At 38.0% G+C, this 19,980-nt stretch overlaps 1 protein-coding gene across 5 annotated transcripts in view; it reads right to left on the bottom strand.

Moving 5' to 3' along the window:
• Positions 1-7,120: 7,120 nt before the first annotated feature.
• Positions 7,121-19,980, bottom strand: part of ORC5 (origin recognition complex subunit 5) — a 63,032-nt gene continuing 50,172 nt past the window's right edge. For 3 of the 5 annotated variants that reach the window (XM_053942875.1, XM_053942877.1, XM_053942878.1), the window contains exons 14-16: positions 11,159-11,271; positions 8,052-8,135; positions 7,121-7,674 (exon numbers count right to left, since the gene is read on the bottom strand). In XM_053942875.1, the coding sequence (XP_053798850.1) occupies positions 8,072-8,135; positions 11,159-11,271 (177 nt within the window). In that variant the 3' untranslated portion in view covers positions 7,121-7,674; positions 8,052-8,071. The remainder of the gene's footprint in view (positions 7,675-8,051; positions 8,136-11,158; positions 11,272-19,980) is intronic. The other 2 variants (XM_053942880.1, XM_053942879.1) reach the window with 2 other exon arrangements.

Genomic DNA, 19,980 nt, shown 5'->3' with positions numbered 1-19,980 from the left:
GTAGGGAACCTCAGGTTTTGAGCAATAAGAAAGCTGTCAAAATTTTACTATATATCTATAGTAACATATCGAACATCCAAAGATTTCTGGAAGGCATCTGTGGAAAAGAATTCAAAAGAAAAAAAGGTTAGCATAAATGATGTTTCTTAACCTGCTAAAAATAAAAGAATGACTTTCTCAGCAGTCAGAGTTGGAACTGGGTAAGCAGCCCATGCTGACTTACTCGTTTCAAGCAAAAAGAAATTCCAGTTTTTAATGAGCGAGGACCATTTGACACAAACAGGAAAAAGGATTAGCCCAATCCCTGTTGAGACTGGTTCTCTTCTGTGATTTAAACAAGCTGAATGAGGAGTAGATCTGTTCCACACAGTGATTCATGTAACCATTCTAGACCTCTGTATCCAAACACATGCTCCCAGGTGCTCCAAACTTTGCATCCTTCTCAGATGAAAAGTGCAACAGCAGCAGCTTGGCACAAAGGCAGGAAAAGGCATCCTCCCTTTCTCTCCTCTGACTGGTTCAGTAGTTTGAAGAGCATCAAAGATGATGCCCCCAAAGAGAATCCAATGGCTCTAAAGGCAGCCCATAGTCACAGACCTTGGATCATCAGAAACCTGTGGTGATCCATATCTTACTGAGAGTATCATTTGATATTCATGATCTTACTTGTGCTCTTTCACCATCGTCACTTCCCTAGGAAGGGAAATTGAGAAGGAAACAGCAGTACCACCTGACTTCCTCCACTACCTCTGTATCCCTTCGGCTGTGAAGATGCAAAGACAGTGCTGTCTTTCCTGATGGATGAGCTATTCTTTAGTTACTGGTGGAGAACAGCTGCCCCACGTCACACATCTAACTGTCCTCCACACCAAAAATTCAAAAAGTTGTACCATCTGAGGAAAATATAAACCAGACACATATTTATGTAGCATTTTGAAATCAGGACTTCTGATTCCCGTAGTATGAGGGCTAGCCAATAGAGAGCAGTTTGAATTTTCAGTCTAATCCCCTGCTTCCCCACGTTTTTGGAATGAGATTACTTATTTCTGCAAATACATCCAGAATGGATCAGAGGGATCAGCTTCAGTCTCTTCAGCGGTCTCACTTTAACTGGATGGTGAACAACAGAGGCACTGCTGAGGACAAATTACTTCGCAGAAAATAACTGTGACTATTTGCACAACCATCATATTTGCTTTTCCTATAATCAACCAGAGAGACTCCTCCTGCACTCTTGACATTAGATAAGATTTTTGTAAAGGTTTCTAAGCCATTGAAAAGCAACACGCTCAGGATACATAAACACATCTCTTTACTGACAGCTCCAGACATATTCTATCTTGCTTGAAGTGAAGAGTAGCATTGAAGAAATCACTTAAGGTTCCTGCACATGCCCCTGCCCCAGGCTCAGTCAAGTGAAAGAGCCTGTGCTGACAGAGAGGAAGCTCCCCTCTCCAGGAGGCAGGAGCTACAGGTTTGTTTACATCACTGGAGAAATCGTGTACTTGTCTTTGGTTGTTCTTCTCATTTTCTCTGAAATTCCCAAACCTCAACATGACACTTCTCAGAAAGTTTGAGCAGAACTCCCAGCTATTTGCTGTTTCCTAATGATTTGCATCCTTAAGAAATAATCAAAAACAGCATAAAAATGTAAATGTGAGGAAATGGGATGGGTATTCATTCAGCCATGCAGCTGGAATTCAGGAACTGCTGTAATTGCACACGAATAACATAATTTGCCTCCCTTGTAGATGTTTTTGCTTATTCACATCACGTCTTTCTTTTTCAGGGGTGTTGCTGAAGTTCCTATACCCTGCAAGCCAAAACAACCACTCTTTGCTGTTGCAATCTCAAGCCTGAGATGTTGAGTTGCTCTAGGATGGCAACACCAGGGCTGGCATCCAGGGTGGCATCAGAGAGCAGAGTACTCACTTCCCCACACAAACTGCTGGCCCAGGTGGGAACTCTCAGTGCACTGGGTGCAATGGCAGAGGAAGAAAAAACCATAGCTGGGATTGTACTGATGGAAACAGGGTAGAGGGAGAAACAGCAGCATCATAAATAATGTAAAAACTCTTCCACTAAAGAGAAATAATGCAAACAGAGAGAATATAATCAAGGCTTTTGCCAACAGAGTGGTAAACAACTTTGCTCTCCATCACCATCTCTCAGGTACACTCTTCTTTTGCTGGATTTTGTTAGAAACATGCTCCCACATCTGGCAAGGTTGTTTTAATGAGGGGTTACTTATTTCACTCTTGGCTATTCTCTTTTCACAACTATTGGACTATCTGACTTGGATTTAGGAGGTGCCTATGTGAAAACCCTTATGACCTACATGAAGACACAGGAAGTGCTCAGCTGCTGAATGTATAGGCTGAATGCACCAATGTCTAAGCTCCAAGAAAGCCTGCTAGCAAAGCTCAATTTCACAGCCCTCCCAGCTCTCTTTTATTCCTCTGAACTCAACTATCTGAAGAAGGTACATGAAATAATGTGCAGCACATATTTCCCTGAACAAGAATCGAATACAGACAAGAAAGTATTTGCATATTAGAAATCTTGTTCTGTAGAAAATCTGTGTGCCAGGAAAATGGAACATATGTGCTGAATGAATTTAGGCAAAGCTGCACCTTTGCTGTGCTGCTTAAGAAAAATCACATTTAATACATCAGTCTGAGACTGACATGGGCTTTTCATCAGCATTTCATCAAAACTGAACAAATATGAAATACGAACACCAGTTCAGCATTAATGGTTCAACATACTGCACCAGGTTTTGGAAAAGGATCTTGCTGAAGCCAAACACCTGCTCTCAAGTACACAACAGACTCCTCTCCAAATACCCAAACAAGTCCTGGAAGGACAGAAGGCAGTATTTGGCAACAGGTTAGTTGAATAATGCACACCTGCACCACAGGGGGACAGACAGCCCACAGCAGCATCCCCTGTGGGATGTCAAGCCTAGAAGCTCGCTGTGCTTCTGGTGCAGATCTCTGCAAGAACCATTTCAAAAAATATCACAGAACTGCAGTGGGAGGATACAGGAAGAAACAGAGAGGAATACAGAAGTCTGGCAGAGCCCTGGATACTTCAAAAAAACATCAAAGCTGTCAAAAGGGCAAGTTCATCCACAACTTCATCTCAAACGAAAGCCCAGCCTGTTTCCCTACTGGAGTTGCCCAGCTGCCTACCCAAACAGGAGGGTATTTTCTTTTAGTACTTTGCTGCCTGTTCCTGGTAACTCCCTTGAAAGACCTGTACAGCAAATCCTTTTTTGGCAACTGCAGTGGAAATTATTTCTTTCCAAATGTAGTTTGAACCAAATGAAAGAAGAGTTAGGGATATTTCTCCTGCTTTGGAAAAATGGGGTATTGGTCACTGGCAGAGGAGGAGGGGCTCTAAGTACTAAGTACAACACACTACAACACTTCAAACATTAAGTATACTGGTGATACTTTGGACATCATGTTCCCACTCCAAGACTCCCTGCTCACAGTCAGACATTCACTTGTTCAACAGCATGGAAACACCTCCATCCACGAGCTGCTTGACTGCCCAGTGTTGGTCCCACTTTAATATCATCCTTCTGAGCTCCCTGATATCAGACAACTGGGTGGATACTTGGTTATTCAAATACATGGCTGACATATTGCTCATGTCCAATAACAAGCAGTATGGTATTTTTCTGGTTTTTGTTTTGCATAGACACTGCCATTGAGCTGTGGCTTTTTAAAGACATAAGTTTTCAGGAAAATATGAATATGGTCATTGTAAGGATTGTATTTCTGCAGTTTCAACTCTGCTGGCATACACAAACAATTTCTGTACTGCTTTCAGATTTATTCTTTAAATGATTTTAATAAACATGCACAAAAATAAAGAATCAAAAAGTTATCCTTATCTGAGTATTGTACAGTTCATTTGAATCAGCCTGTTCATAGCAAAAGATCTCACAATGAAGCTGAGATTAAAAACACTCTGTTTTGCTATTAATCTCCCATTCAATTTTCTAGTGGAGCCATTCCAGTATCTACAAACACATAAAAATCTTGAATTGTCTATGATTAGACTTGCTAATCAAGCTGTATCTTTATCCCAATGCATATCTACCAGCAATGATGAGGCTCTTTTCTAAGTTATGCCATTCTGTCATTGAGAAAACTGGAGAATTTACTTCACCTCTGGTAGTATTTACTTCTGAATGGAGTACATCTTCTGTTCCCCAACTGTCTGGACTGACCAGAACACACAGTACATCAACCTCCAGGCAGCCCTCAAGAACCTGCCATTTCTCACTCTTTCCTGCCATCTCTGACAGTACAAGTGTCGAGGGAATACCTAATCCTGAGATACTTAACTGGGTACATTTTGCCCACAGGTCACAGACATGTCATATCTCCTATAATCCTGCTGGAAATCCTGTCCTTCACACTATTCTCCTGGCATGGCTGGCTGTTCCAGTTATGAGAAGAAAACATAGTGCCTGATGGGCCTTGTCAAAATCATACTTGGTGGATACTGTAAAAAATTCACCAATGGCAAGAATGAATGTGTTTTTAAGCAGTGTACAGAAGCATCAGAACTCAAAAGGTACTAAAATAAACAATGTATTTCTTTATCTCACTCCAAAAGAGTCAATAGCTACAGGAACTGTTACAGTAGAAGCAGCAGGTTCTGGGATAACCGAGTAAGACAAATCACTGTCCAAAAAGAATGAATCAACTACTCCATTACATGTTGATGCAGCCTTGCAAGCCTTCTTAACAAATAAAACCTCCATGTTACGTGCATGCTCTGAAGCCAGAGCTATTCAAGGGTACTAATCTCTTCACAACTGATGATAGCTGCATTTCTTTTTCCATTACTTCATCCTTGTAAGAACCAGCTCCAGCTCCTGTTAATGTTTGGATCAGCCACTGGAGAAAAGCACTGTAAGTCTGTAATTTTTTTCAGTATTCTAATGCTTTGTGACTCGGGAATTATGAAAAAAATCGGCTATTTTAAAAATACATACTGCAGCACTAAGGTACTGATTAGTTAAACTATCTTGCTCTACATTGTTTGCACAGTTCTCAAAACCACCTGTAGAAGAGGTGAAATCCTGGCCCAGGGGAGTCTAAAAGAGACCTCATCCATGAAAATGGGGTCTCAGAACAGAATATTGCTAAGGTATCTAGTAAGAAACTCAGCAGTAATTTATAAACTCATTGACATGGCTATATAGAAATATTTCTAGTTTGTCAGAATAAATCCTACTATTCATCATAAGCCTAGTTATAGCCTACATCAATCATTTGCACTTCAGTCACCTTGTTCATTCTCATACTCTGCTGATTCAGCTTTAAATTTTATTTCACTGATAGGAGTCTTTCACAAAGGTCAAAAAAGTGCCTTCAAAGTAAGAAGACTGGCTCTGTCTAATGAATCCTCAGTTCTCCTTCTCTAGTTAACCTCGTTTCAGTCAAATTAACTACATTCCACAAAAATTAGTATCCTTATCCTTTGGATTTACACTGGAAATAATCACCAATACTCATAAGGCTAATATAGAAGAAATTAGACTGAAAAAAATATCAGCAGCACCAAGTTTTCTCATAGCTTAATTTCTAAGACCTTTATTTTATGTCTAATTTGTGCTCCAAATTTGGAGCTGAAGAGTTTTGAGGGTCTTGTCTATTTGGTGGGAATGACTGGGGTTACTGAAAATGAAATTTTGTGACTCAAGTTTTGTAGCACTTAACAAATCAGTATCAGTCCCATCATGTTTCATATATCAAATTCTAATCCAGATCAGAAATTACAAATCCCTATGATCTACTGCTACTGTTTTACATCGACAGCTGACAAATGAATACCTCAAAACTTCTTTCCACTACAAACTACACAAGAGCCGAGCTCAGCCCAGCACTAGCCCTAAGATAGAAAGGCTGTAAACTGCAAAGTTTAGCCCAAAGTTCACATTATGGACATTTCTATAAGTAAAACCAAAAGCAGGTAGCAAACATTTTTGAAACAGGCTATGTATTTACATCCAAGCACTTCAGTAAGTGTGACAAATGTTGCCACCTCATGGACAGGTGCAGGGTTTGATCCAGCTCAGCGGTAGGAAGGAAAACAGATCATGGAGATGACTCATTGCTGCCCTTTCACACTCCCCTGAGGGAGGAAGCCAGAGCTTGGCCAGAAGGATGCTTTTGTCACTTGAGTCTGAATCCAGAAGTATGGCTATGCATCCACAATTGGGGGAAAAAAAAGAAAACAACAAAAAAGTAAACAAAAATTAAGAAAGAAAGAAAAAAAAGAAAGAAAGAAGAATAAAGACTACACATGTTCAGAGTATTTGATAATTTCTAATAGAGCAAGGTGGGGAAGACTCATGATTTTTCCCTGAAAAAAACCCATAATGTTCAACTTAGAACCTGGCATGGTCTTTCACTGCCAAACAGTCAAAGGTGAGCACTCAAGAATAAAACATCCCAGTAACAGGCTGTGGGACCTGGAGTTTTCAAGAGGGTTACTGAAATCTTCAGATTCATGAAGACAATTACCTCCAACTGGACTAGGAGATTTTCATGCTCCATAAATTGTGTATCTTATACTTGTAAGCTGCAATTGTAGTGTATTCCATCAGGTATTTCCAAGGACAAAGTTTTATGTTACAATACCACATTGGTTATTCACTGTTCCACTACTTTTGGGAATTGCTGCAGAAAGACTCTGTCACCTGTTGAATTTCTGCCTTCCTGATGAAAAGGCAGTTGTGCCATCCTCCTCTACAGGACAGAGGTGTTGCAAAAACCATTATGTGGTGTGCATGCTAAAAGTAGGTTCATTCCACACGGCACTATAATTAGCACTTCCTGTAACTGGTGAAAGGACTATAGAATTTTGAAGCAAAAATAAAACATTTCAAGTTTGACACAGGGATAGAAGTTTAAGAATCAATTATTTTTTTAAAACAGAGCTTTGTAAAAATACATTCATAGTCAACATTTATGAATGGTCTGAAAAAGACAATATGGTGACTAATTGAGAGTTTCCTACCATCGTGATCTCCATATAACAGGGTAACAGTCTGCCTACATACTACTGAAGAGAAAGAAGGATTTGTACCAGCTTGATTTTTAAACATGTTTGTATGTTTATTATATTTTGCTACTCCGCTCTCCTAAAATGGTGGCCTCAGGAAAAGCTGCTTTGGCAGGCAACTGCAAAGATTCCTGTGGAGAGGAAGTGAAAAGACTGGGCATACAAACAACGGCTGCTGCCATGTTCAAAGCACTGGGGAGAGTTCATAGAGCAAAATGCAGTCCTAAGTAAATGGGTTTCAGGCAATTTCAGTGTTAAGATAACATCATTAAGACTAGAACAGATTGTGCTCAAACCCTGCTGTTTATAATTAACACATTGCTTCCAAATACTCCAGGGTCCCTGGTAAATAGTCCTCTGCTCAGATCCACCCAGACCAATCAGAGTATTTTCATCAGGTTCCATGCTGGGCCAGCACCTGTTTGGACAAATCCAAAAGAGCCAAAATACTCTTCTTTCTGGCCAGCTAAGTAGAGAGATGAACACAGCTTGCCTTAGTCATTGTCACAGTGTCCATATGGCTGTGAAGCTTGTTTTCACAAGAAATCGTACAAGTACTTTATTATGTCGAAGTTCACGGTCCTATAAACAAAAACACAGTATATTAGAGCAATCACCTTAACAGTGTTAAGACTTTAACCTGTTTGGAGACAGCACATGCAGGACATTCTGCACAATCAAAATCAAGCAATTCCCCAAAAGAAATGCAAGCAAGGATTAATGAATTTTTAATTTCTCTCATTATTTACAATACCCCTCTTCTGATTATTACAACTTTGTAAAATTCTAGTAAAGTACAGCAACTTCCTAGTAAAGGAAGGAAGACTTATTTAAATAATGAAAAAAAAACCCAATATAAATAAGATTATATTTTTGTATGGCAAACTTGATGTTCTAGTTGGTGATGCAAAGCAACAACCTTTTATGCTATTGAATGTTTTGTTCATCTCCCAAACCACCTGTTTTAGCATGTACTCCTTCATCTGTTCTCATTTGGAGCCTGTGTTCTTTCAGTCTTGACAGTAGTTGACCCATGTTCATAGCTAAATTTGAAAAATCCAAGAATGCCAATCAATGGGATAGAAGATTTTAATGTACACTTTTGTAGTTTAATGGCAGGCAAAATGAAATAGCAGCAGAATAAAGCATATAATTATTTTTTTTTGTCTCTAAACTCATTCTTCTATACAATCTAACACTCAGACTTTAGGGTTTACTGTTTGAATAAATAATGCAAATTACTGCATATAATGACAAGTATAAAATTAAAAGGGTTTTTTAAAAAAAAGTATTCAATGATGCAAAAATAACTGCTAACAATACTAAGTGAGATTAGCTAGCTGAATTCTTATTTGTTGGACTACAATCATTTAATATTCTCTGTTCGTGCATCAGCCTGTAACCCACTTTTCAAAAAGTTTTTATAAAACATAATTTTTGACAGAGAAAAAGTTTAGAAATCTCCAAGATACGTAACAAGAAATACTCCACTGGAGTCTATCTATTAATCCGGTGACAAATTTAAAGACATTAACTGCCACTGTTAGACTTACACGACACTGCACAACTCAAAAAAGTGCTTTAATTACAAGGCTTTTCACAGAAACAAAATCATACACACTAACAAATGCTGACCTTATCAACTAAATGAAACAGAATTGTCCTGTCATAACAACTGGGTTTATTACAGACTCTCTGAAAAGATATATTCTATTCAATAAACACTAAGAAAGCCTTACATCAGCTAGAGAAAACTTATGAACTTAGGTTCGAAATTCTTAAAACAGAAATTATTTCTAACAAAGAAACATCTAACTTTACCTTCAGCCAAATGTTTAACAACTGTGTGGTAAAACACAGAGATGTTCCCACAAAGACTGAGTATACGCCACAGAATAGAGCCAGACGTGAGGTTCCGTGGTAAAAAAGAGACCATGCACTTCAGCAGTTACCACGTTAAAAGCCACCAGGAAGAGACACAAGTTTTTTACTCTTTTCCAAAAACAGGTGGCTTTTTTTTTTTAAAGTGCAAACTTCACTTTTGCTTAAAAAACACAGAAAATGAAATGACAATCTGAACAGCTTGAATGGGGGTGGGGAGGAAGCATCCTTTTCTGTCCCATTCTCTGCACTCCTCAGCCTTCGATTAGGAAATATGCTGGAGAAAAAAGGCTGAGATGGTAACCAGGCTGAGGTATCTGAAGATTTTAGTGACTAACAATCTTATTTTAGTACTATTGCAGTAACAGAGAAACAAGGATCAGATGGGCTGCTTACTTGGTATGTATTTTGGCTGAAATTTCACAGTAGTTACTTCACTGTGACAAATACAACCAAAACTATTGCACAGATAGGAAATGAAATTTCTTAAAGCACAGATCATCAGGCCTTCATCCTATAGCTAGTAGCCCCACCCACAGAAGACAGAAGCTCATTTCTAATGAATTCATGAAACCTTGTCTTTTTACAGGTCATCTTCTTTAAGATTTAATAAATACTGTGGTCTGAAAAGTGTATTTTAATAAAAATTGTAACAAAGGAACAAAGCAAGATTTTAAAAAAAGGAGAAACAGGAGAAAAGCAGAACAGGCCAACTTTAAAATATCTATCTATCTATCTATCTATCTATCTATCTATCTATCTAATTTAAATAGCCCTATCTAGGCAGCAAAAAAGACCTGCAAGCTACTTTTAGAGAAAAAAAGAACTGCTTTCTTCCTCATAACATGTAGGAAAAGTCAGTTTATATACATACATATATATACACATACACACACATCAGACCTAAAGGAAAGCAAGCTAAAATACTACCATGCACTGATGTTTGAAGTGACAGTATCTCTGATACTACAAATACTTTCTCCAGTAAGCATGAGCTGCATGGCACTAGTTTTGGTCCTGTTTTCTGGCTGTCACTACCTTCCAGCAACTTTAATGCAGTCATTGAAACTTCTAAGGATGTCAAAGTTGCAAGGAAAGGGCTGTCAAGTATCCCAGTTCAAGGCTATATCCCAATGTATAACACAGTGATCCATGTTGCTGAGCAGATGGTCTGCTGTGCTTGGTTCCAGGGGGAGCTTTTTCAGGGCATCACTCACAAAGTGACTTTACTGCCGGGAATAGCAAACTGACATAGCAAAGCTGTGGATGTCCTGGCAGTGTGGTCCAGCTAGACCTGAGCCAGATAAAGTTTCATTCTACAGCCTGCCCAACTGAAAATTGAAATAAGTATATCTGTTGCATTTACTGACAAGGCTACAGGACATTTAATAGCTCATGTGCACTGAGGTTATGGAATACAGCCTACACCTCAGGTTCTTTCTTAGTCCCACATTACAGAGAAGAGTTGGCTGTGAGAACATTTCTCCCTTTTGACACATGTCATTTCTGGGCTCTGTTCTGGTTATAGACTGTTTATCCAAGACTTGCTAATAAGGTGGCGGCAACAGATAAAATAGGAGACATAGGCCTGATTGTTGCCCTTGTATTGCATGTATTTCTGTCTGCAAATTATTGCCATCTCTCCTGATGGATCTCAAACTGTTCTCAGACTTCACGACTGAAGGCTCTGGATAAACAAAGATGCTGATGTACTTACATCCACTTACTAAATTAGCTTGCATTAATAACAGATCACACAAGACAGTCTATGTGCAAGAATTCCTATAACCTACGTAGTTTTTGTATCATATGCACAACACTGTTAAGAACCAAATATAATTTCAGATTCAAATACCATAATGTGCTTTTTGGTAATGAAATGGACTGACATTTTAGAGCAGTATTTTCACATGAAGTCCCTGACCTTTACTAAGCACAGAGAGTATGTTACTGTAACACATACTGCCACTGTAACATAAATCATTTTCAAAACAGGAATGGACTATACTTACCTTGGGTACAACATTTCTCATAAAATAACATGACTTATTTAGTCATTCTTAGAAAACATCCACAGGTTTTCTGTTCTGGTCTGCAAAGAGACCAAAAACCTGAGCAAATACTTGGTTTGAAGTCTCTTTCAAGTCAGCACATGCAACAATAAATGAACTCTTAACAGGCTCACCGGGCAATAGCTCTGATGAAGTCCAGAGATACAGTACATTTGTATCGTGGTCCATCAAGCTGGTCATTCTGGCCAACCATGGACAACAGCTGCAGTGTCACAAGAGACGTGATCTACGGACAAGAGACACTAGTAATGTTAGTAATTTTTGGTAACATGAATAGCAGTGGCCAATTTATTGTTTTGTTTGTTTTTTTATCTTTTTCCATTTGGCATAATTCCCATTTTTCTCTGGAAAGTTACTCCCACTTGCTCATTGTTCACTTCCACATAGCTCTGCAGCTAGAAAACCCAGGAATGCACATACATCTTGCCATTACATTTTCAGCACCAACAGTGATAGACAAAGGCTAAACCCTTCATCCTTCGTATCAAAAGTTATCCTGGAGTTTTGAACAGAGGAACAGGAATAATAGGCACGAGCTGAGCATTTTCCAAATCTCTGCCTGACAATCAGGAAGGACTAGGATTTTCTTTCCTTTATCCCTGAAGACTGCCTTTTGAACTTTCCCACTCAATGTTGGATATTCCTATGCCAGATCATATCACATTTTGAACAGATGGAGGTTTCACTCTACTCCAGATAAAAAGGAATTTGAAGGGTGGAAAGAAAAGGCTGGAAGATTGTGTGCTTAAAAAGAGCAGGGCCTGAGTTAAGAGAAATTTGCCTACAAACACACATACAGTGTCCTGACAGAGCCATTGATTATTTTACCAAAATAGCAATGTACCAGCATACTTTTTCACTTTGTTCCTCCAGTGATGGCTGTGCTACTACTGAAGTGAAGTCATGGGGTGTCACCACTGAAAACAGCCAGCCCATTCTGACTCAGTTAGGAAGAGACACTGTAGTGATTCCATTGTCTCCCTATCTCCTCCCAGATACCAGGGAAAGAAAGAAGTAAAAGCAGAAAATTTTTCCCTGGCCTTTGCAATAGATACCATAGACAATGAGCTTATATTCTGTGACAAAATGGTATTTGGCCACAGGTTTCATTTTCAAAAAAACAGCCAACCATGACCTACTTCTGAGTAATTATAATAGGATAGTAAGGAATTTCTCAAGAATAATGTATTTCAGGAAAGAAAGTGTCAGTTCAAACGTTCGAGGAAGTACATTGCTACAAAAAGCATCAGCAAGTTGTTACCAGTATCAATAAAACAATAATCCTCACTCAGTAATAACCCCGCTCTTTTGCTGGAAGTACACATGGTTTTCAAATTTGTGACAGTGCTTATAGGAGGCAGGAATAATATCATAGAAAAAAATGACACCTACCTATGGAGAATAGAAAAAATTATTCACCCAAAAATGAAGTGATTTTTTTTAACATCCTGCACTTAACTTTCTTTCATATGGCATGAGACAACAACAGTTTGGATACCGAAATTCTGAAAAGTCTTTGGAGTTTGTTTAAGGAATGCTGGTCTACACATAGTCACAAAGACAAATTCCATTTACTTAATTCAGGTCTATAAATTACATGGTTTATCAAATTTTAGCATTGACAAAATTAAAGAAAATTGAACTCGGTATACAGCAAATGGTTCCGATTCTAGTTCATTAATTACTTTGCACATATCACTGGATTGGGATAAACCTCAAACTTGTTAGGTTTTATATTCTTAAAATACTCATGAGAGTACATTTTTCTCCATTCTTCATTCAACGAAGTCCATATTCATTACTGAGGCATCTGCTGTAATAATTGCACCCAGGTGCATCAATACTGGCAAATCACTTCTGCACTGCACACTTGCAGCTTGTCTAACATTCAGAAATCTCCAGTGAAGGAATAGCAGGAGGGTTCTTGAAGTTCCTTATGACCACAGAAAAAGTCTGCACAGTTTGGAGATCCATGTCAGTTTTATGTGGGATGTAAAATGACCTTGCTGTCACAAATGCTCCAGCAATACTTCAACAAATTCTACATTTTCTTTTCTAAACTAGCAACAAATGCTCTGCGAGTAAGACGAGGTCAGCACTGTAAACTCCTTACTAAAGGCTGACTCAAGAAATTTGAACTAACATCAGACTGGACACTAAGTTTCACTCATGTTCTTGACTTAAGAAATTAACGCACAGTCAATATACAATATACAATATTACAAGACAAATAAAGTTAATATAAAATATTACAAGATAAATAAAGAGTAGCTTTACTCTTAATAATCAGATTTAGGAAACTGCAACATTTTACTTATTTCTTTCACAACACTTAATAAATGTCAACACAGGGAAGCAAGTGCAGAAACAAAAAGTTCTGACCCTGAGACCACTTAAAAAGCAATTTCCAATTCATGCAGGCAAGAAAGAGGCTCAGTAGAGACAAAGGGAAAGAACATATATCTAAGAGGACTAAGTAGGGACCAGCTTTCCTACAGACAGCCAAATGTTAGAAGCTAAAATACCTAACTTGTTAGTCTTTGGAGTAGAATTCAACACGTAGTAGCTACAGATGCCTGGCCTGTATATGGAGAAAGGCAGAGATCTCCTACGGGACAAGTCCAAAAGCCTGCCTGCTGAGGGGGCGGCAGCCTGGATCTTTGTTTGCACAGCTTTTTCAGTGGGTTCAGGGAGAATCAAAACCAGCAACAGAGCTCAAAAAGCAATTACTTCTAATTTTTTCTTGCTTTATATAATATAGCAGGAGAGTTCTGCTGCTGTCAGCCACAGAAATGGACAAGACACCTATTTTGTGCAATAAATTGATACAAAATACTGAATTGTGGTAGATGTGGAATTATTAAGTTTCTCTAATATTCTGTGCTGAGTCTAGACCCAACAAATAAAAGATGATTGGCATCACCAAATGGTTCAGAAGTCTTCTGGGACACAGAAGGTCCAAATTCCTTCTGACACAAGAGGCTTGAGCACCTCTGCTGAACATCTGACAGATAACTGGGGTAGGAGCAAAGGAAGGAAGAAGAAAAAGCCATGTACGGTATTAAATCATCGCCAGACCTAACTTGCACTCTGCTTCTGAAGCTGAACTATTTTGCATAAAATTGCAATCTCTCTGGGCCTACCCAAGGCATGCACCTGGTAAAGCAGGATATAGTGGAATGAACCGAGTTTAAGACAGTATATTTGTAGCATAATTTTAAAATTCACCAATATTCATGTCTTGTTAACACTTCAGTTCCAGGTACCACCTATAACTTAAGCACTGAAAAACAATTACTACTTCAAAAGTTCAGGTATTACAGAACAGGAGGCAATATGTTCTTAAATTAAGACACATCAGAAGTTTGAAACACAGATGGGAAAAATATGAATGCAATGCCAAACTAATTCCACTTAGCCAAAAATATACACCACTGCTTTTGAAATGTTTTTTTAACTTTTTTAAATTTTTTTTTAAATATCATGGGTACAGTGGCTCCATTTCATTATCACAAAAGCTTGAGAAGAAACATCTGGCAAGAACAGACTAGAAACAAGCCAGAAGAACTGTGTGGGTGATATAAGAAAGAATATTTATTGAGAATCTTCTGAACAAAAAGATTACAGTTGGAAGAAAAATTCTAGAGTTATTAGTAAAATTACTTAAATTGGTGATGACTTAATAGTAGCAAAAATTAACAATTAAATGATATTTTCTACAGGAATAACAAGAAAATCTGAAACAAAAAAACCCCTTTCTGATCTGAAAGATGTAGGGAAACAGGTTTTACCAGTATGTTTAAAAATAAGTGATGATGGAACTTGCTTTGAAATATATTTGTGTGAGAAACCAGCAGCTGAAATCTTGGATCCAAGGTGAGAATAATCATAAAAGCACAGCAGGATAATTGTTCCCAGGAGGAAATGACCGCTCAGATTGCTTCTGGAGATTCACTGGTCAAACACGGACATTGAAACCTCTGGAAAAAACAAGCAACCCACAAGCCATCCTCTAAGGCAGCTTTTTTCCTATCAGCCTGGACTAACAGATGGGCCTTGCATCATTCCCCAAGTAGACACAAACACTGGCTTTGTGAGTACATGCCTGTGTGGAAGTGAGAAGGATTCCAGAAGGAAGGGCTGTCTGCTGAGAAAGGCCGGGCTCTTCCCGAGGACACCAAAAGAAGCCAGAAAAAATTCACTGAGGTGCAACACATGAGCAGAATTAGAACCCATGACACAGCGAAACGCATGGTTAGTTTGGGCAAGCAATGACAGACTATCTAGGAGAGAATCTGGACCAAGTGTGGGACGTATCTCAAATCTATAGGATAAAACTAAACAGAAAATGATACTGACTATTTGGGGTGGAGGGGAAGCTGCTTCCTCAGAGATGTGATTGAAATCTCACAAAGTGTACATTTTAAACTGGACTGGAAAAATATTAATGAAAGGAGACTCAATTTCAAACTGGCAGAAATATACTAGATAATCTGTGTGGTTTTCTTCATCTCCACAGTTTATTATATTCAATTATCTTGTCCAAGATGTAAAGTTAATCCTAACTCTTCAGTCTGGCTTCCTGTCACACAGATTCTGAACATCAAACTTACCAAGAAACAAAGAACTTTCCATATTCAGCACTGTCAGACAAGGGTACTACATTCTTCCAGAGTCACATGAATGGTGCTTTGCAGCACCATCATCCCATAGCTCACAAAGCCTGTGCACTTGATCAAAACCTACCCCGGCCAGCAGTCACATTCGGGCACATGGAAAAATCTCTGCTACACAACACAGCACTTGGAACACCCAATACCATTTACAAAACACATTGCAGTCAAAATGACTATGTAATACTCTCCTGGAGTTAAACTCAATGACCCTAGTACAAATTATGTGACCATAAAAAAACCTGCTCAAAATTATTTTAATGAAAATTATAGCCAGAGTATGCTCATATGTCAGCCTTGTTTGAAAAGCTTGCACAGAAAGATAACCATAGAACATAACTGTATGTATTTGTAGCAGCACTTGATCAAAACTGTTTTTATAAATTTATTAAAAATAAATCAACATTTTTCTGAAGGCTTGTACAAAACAATCAGGTTTTGATACTGAATTACATTTTGTGAAAGGGTTTTAATGCATGAAGAAAATACAACAGGAGGGACACCCCTCCAAATTACTTAGAGCCTTCAAGCCTGCAGTTAAACATTCATTATGACATGCTTCAGCTAGGTATTTTACCTTTATCTCAGCTTAAAGCAATCTATTTTTAAACTACATTATGAACACAGTCAAAATGTGTTTTCTGACATTAACAGAGGCACCAACAGACCTAGCCACAGCCTCAGTGCTGCTCCACAGTGTCCTGTGCACCTCCGTCTGGTGACACACGTAGGTGGCCGTGCAGGATGCGATGGGGCAAACACTGTGACCCAGCCTGCTTTGCAGTTTCTTTTATGAATGTTTGCATTTGATGGCTTTCTTTATCCCAGATTAGTTTGGGGCTTTTATGTTTCTGTCACATAAGTATTGTTTCATTATTCTGTGTTGAGTCTCCAGGACCTTGATTTCATTTCACTCTATGTGATTTACAGATTTAAACAAGTGACTCCATTTGCTTTTTCAAAGCTTAATCATATCAGTGATTCAGTCATTTATGAAGACAGCCAAAACTTCCTTTAAACAATCCAGAAGAAATGTTTATTTATCCTCAAGTACATGACCTTGAATTTCTTGCTGTTAAACCCATTCAGTTTGTATCATACTCACCATCTAAAAGATTTTTCTTGTGTCTCTTCAGAACAGAGAAATTTACCAAGTCCAAGGCATATGACATCGAATTTTACTAAAAAATTCTTCTGCTTTTCATTCTACAGATCATTAGAACCACTCACATGATATTTTCTCCATTGCATAATCACTGTTCACCACCTTATTCTACTCGGTCTTACCTTCTGTGTCCCATTTACACAAAATGATGCCCGACAAGAAACAGTGCCAATTTTATACGCTTAATCAAGGGTAAATGCATATTTTGCCTTTTTCCTTTCCCCCTCCTCTTTCTGTACTACTCCACCCTCTTCTGTCTTTCAGACCTCAGAACACCTTTCTGCATACTAGAAGCTGCCTTCTCTCTTGACCATTCTCCTGCAATTGGCCTCCCTTGTGGTTTTTCTCTTCAATCTCAAGAGAAGAAAATGTATTTTTCTATTTTAAGAAGAAACTTCCTACACTTGCTGTATTCATATTTTAGAATACTTTCCCTTCAATTAGCAGTCGGTCTTCTAGGGTTTGTTTAGTTACTCTGACTAGCTGCAAATCTTGACTCATCAGTACAGCTTCCTTTCAACTCTTCTCTGTACTTTCCCATTATCCCTACTCCTCACATATTCTCTTCCTGAAATTGCTATTAAAAAAAACAGAAACAAATCATACAACATTTTTTCTAAAAATGCCATCTATTTTCTAAAATGGAGACACTGATTCAAGATCTAGGAATCATCCCAGGAAGCCAAAAAAGCAATTTTAACAAGCAAACAAGAAATCCAAAAGGAAGTATTCTTCATCCAAAACTGTAGTTAATCTGTAACACACTTTGCCTCTACGAAGTCAGTACAGTGGTAGAGAGTTTTAAGTTTAGAAAGCCACTGGGCACATTCAGGGAAGCAAATAAAACCATGGGCTGCTGAATGCAAAAAATATCACCTCTATGGCAGGCATTTAAGCCACAGGTAATAAGAAGTTGCAACGTACACAGACTATGCTCATCCTCTGCTTTCTGGTCTTAAATTTTTCCTGCTCATTTGGTATTACTTAGAAGTAGTCAGACAGTTTTACTGTCTAAGAAGTAAAACAGTGGGTAAGCCCATTTTCAGTCTGACTTAATGTGCTTGCTGTGATGCATTCATCAAAGATAAAGTATATCATCTGCATCCTCTATATCTTACCACTCTTTCCCCTTTTAACCTTCTCTTGGGCCTCTGTAAGGGCTCTCTCACTATTAGTTACTGTATTCTCTCCATACTTCATAGTCTTTGTAAAAACAAAAAACCCCACTTGATGAAAATCCAGCTTCCCCCGCCATCTCCTGAAAACCTTCCTAATATCTCAAAAGCATTTGCACAGATTAGCCTTGCCCACTCATTGTTACAGTAACATCACTTTTTAAAAGCAGTTCAATAATTTATTCATTTGGGACCTAATACTAAAGGAATTTTTCAAAGTGTTAATGAATTTGCTTTCTCTTCATTATTTTTATTCAATACAGAAATTAAGAAAAAGCTCCTTTTTTTCTCTCAGCACATTTACTTTAGCATTAATCAATTTGCCTAATAAGAAGGAAAATAAAAGGCAGTTCACAACACACTTTGCCTCGCTCTGCTCATCAACTTTAAAAAGAAATATAAAAACTCTACAGAGTGATGCATGGATAAAACAGTATTTCTGAGTCAGTTCTTCACTTTGAGGATCAATTAAAGTACTTCACAAAGGCATGAAAGGCATGCTAGAAATTTGCCTAATGTGGTATTTTCTGAAAGGACCAAATTATTTTCTGTACCTGAGGATTATTTGGAAATATTTTCAGAATTTTGTTAAGAACCTTGGAAGTGATGACAGCAGTTAATTTTGATCCTCAAACCCAAGATCTGAATGCATCTGCAATCTGTTGAAGATGTGTACATCTCATTTATTCCATAACAACCAGGAAACACATAACCCCTAAGTAGAAGGACTACAGATACAACTTACAGATAGCCAATTCAAAAGTACTCCCCCTTCTAGTTCATACTTCCAAAATCTCAGAAACCGAAGACGGTAACAGATGGTCAAAGGAACACTTGGGGAATGATGCTTACAGTTAATTTGATTACTTAAGCCAGGTAGCTTCACAAAGTGGACACCAGACAAAGGCTGGCTATTTTTCAAGGCACAGGCAATAGGCAACAGAAGTATCTTCTGCCATACCTTCATTCATTTTTGCATCAGAGGTCTCAGGTTCCAGGCAGGTTTTTTTACAAGATAAGGAAAGCAACACTAAGACTGTTTCCCAGAAGCAAATCTTTGCGCAACTGACCAAGGAATATAATTTTAATTCCCCAAATCTAGAAAATTTTGCCTCCCCCCACCCTTCATTTATAACATCTGTCCCACAATGGTAACATTTCTAGATATTGCAAGTCAAGTTCTATTAAGAATAGGAAAACAGTAATGTTAGAAATACTACCCAGTACCTGTGATACTGATAGGACTTGATATATTTACAGAAGGCCCCTAAATTTTTAATGCTATTTCAGTAAATTATAGAACTGTGTACACAGTTACCAGCCTTTTACTGCTGTATGAAGAAGTTGTGTTTGTAAATATAGTTTTGTATTAAAAAATAATTCAAGTAATTAGGACTTCATACCAGTCCTGAGGATAAAAACTAGTCTTTTGCACTTGGCAAGAGCAGAAATAATGAAATTAAAAGAGATTGCTCAGAATCGGATATGTGGGAGTATCTCTTAAGTCCAAACTACCTTGCTTTCTCCAAGAAAAAAAAATATATTCAAAGTAGACACAGTATATTTTTTGATGATTATGATAATTGTTTAAAGAGTACTGATCCAAATATTATATAAAGACACAAGATATTAAGAATTCTTTAATTACAATAACTACTTCAGGAATATTTGACCCAAGTACTTCTGAAATACAGATCTCAGGCATTTCAACCACAAGAATAGAAAAATGGTAAAATGCACTGTAGGCCCAAATGGGAGTCTGCTCTGAAAAAATAACAATTTAAAAATACATTGATTTTAAGTCTTGAGATTGTTAAAACAGATCTTTAGAGACACTCCACAGTAGCATGCCGCTTCTCAACTACTCACAAAATGCACTGCAAAAGACTGCAATCAACTCCACATTCACTGTGACTAGATAA

Source organism: Vidua chalybeata, chromosome 5 (genome assembly GCF_026979565.1).
Source record: "Vidua chalybeata isolate OUT-0048 chromosome 5, bVidCha1 merged haplotype, whole genome shotgun sequence".
Lineage (NCBI taxonomy): Eukaryota > Metazoa > Chordata > Aves > Passeriformes > Viduidae > Vidua > Vidua chalybeata.
This window is presented reverse-complemented; position numbering and strand designations above follow the sequence as displayed.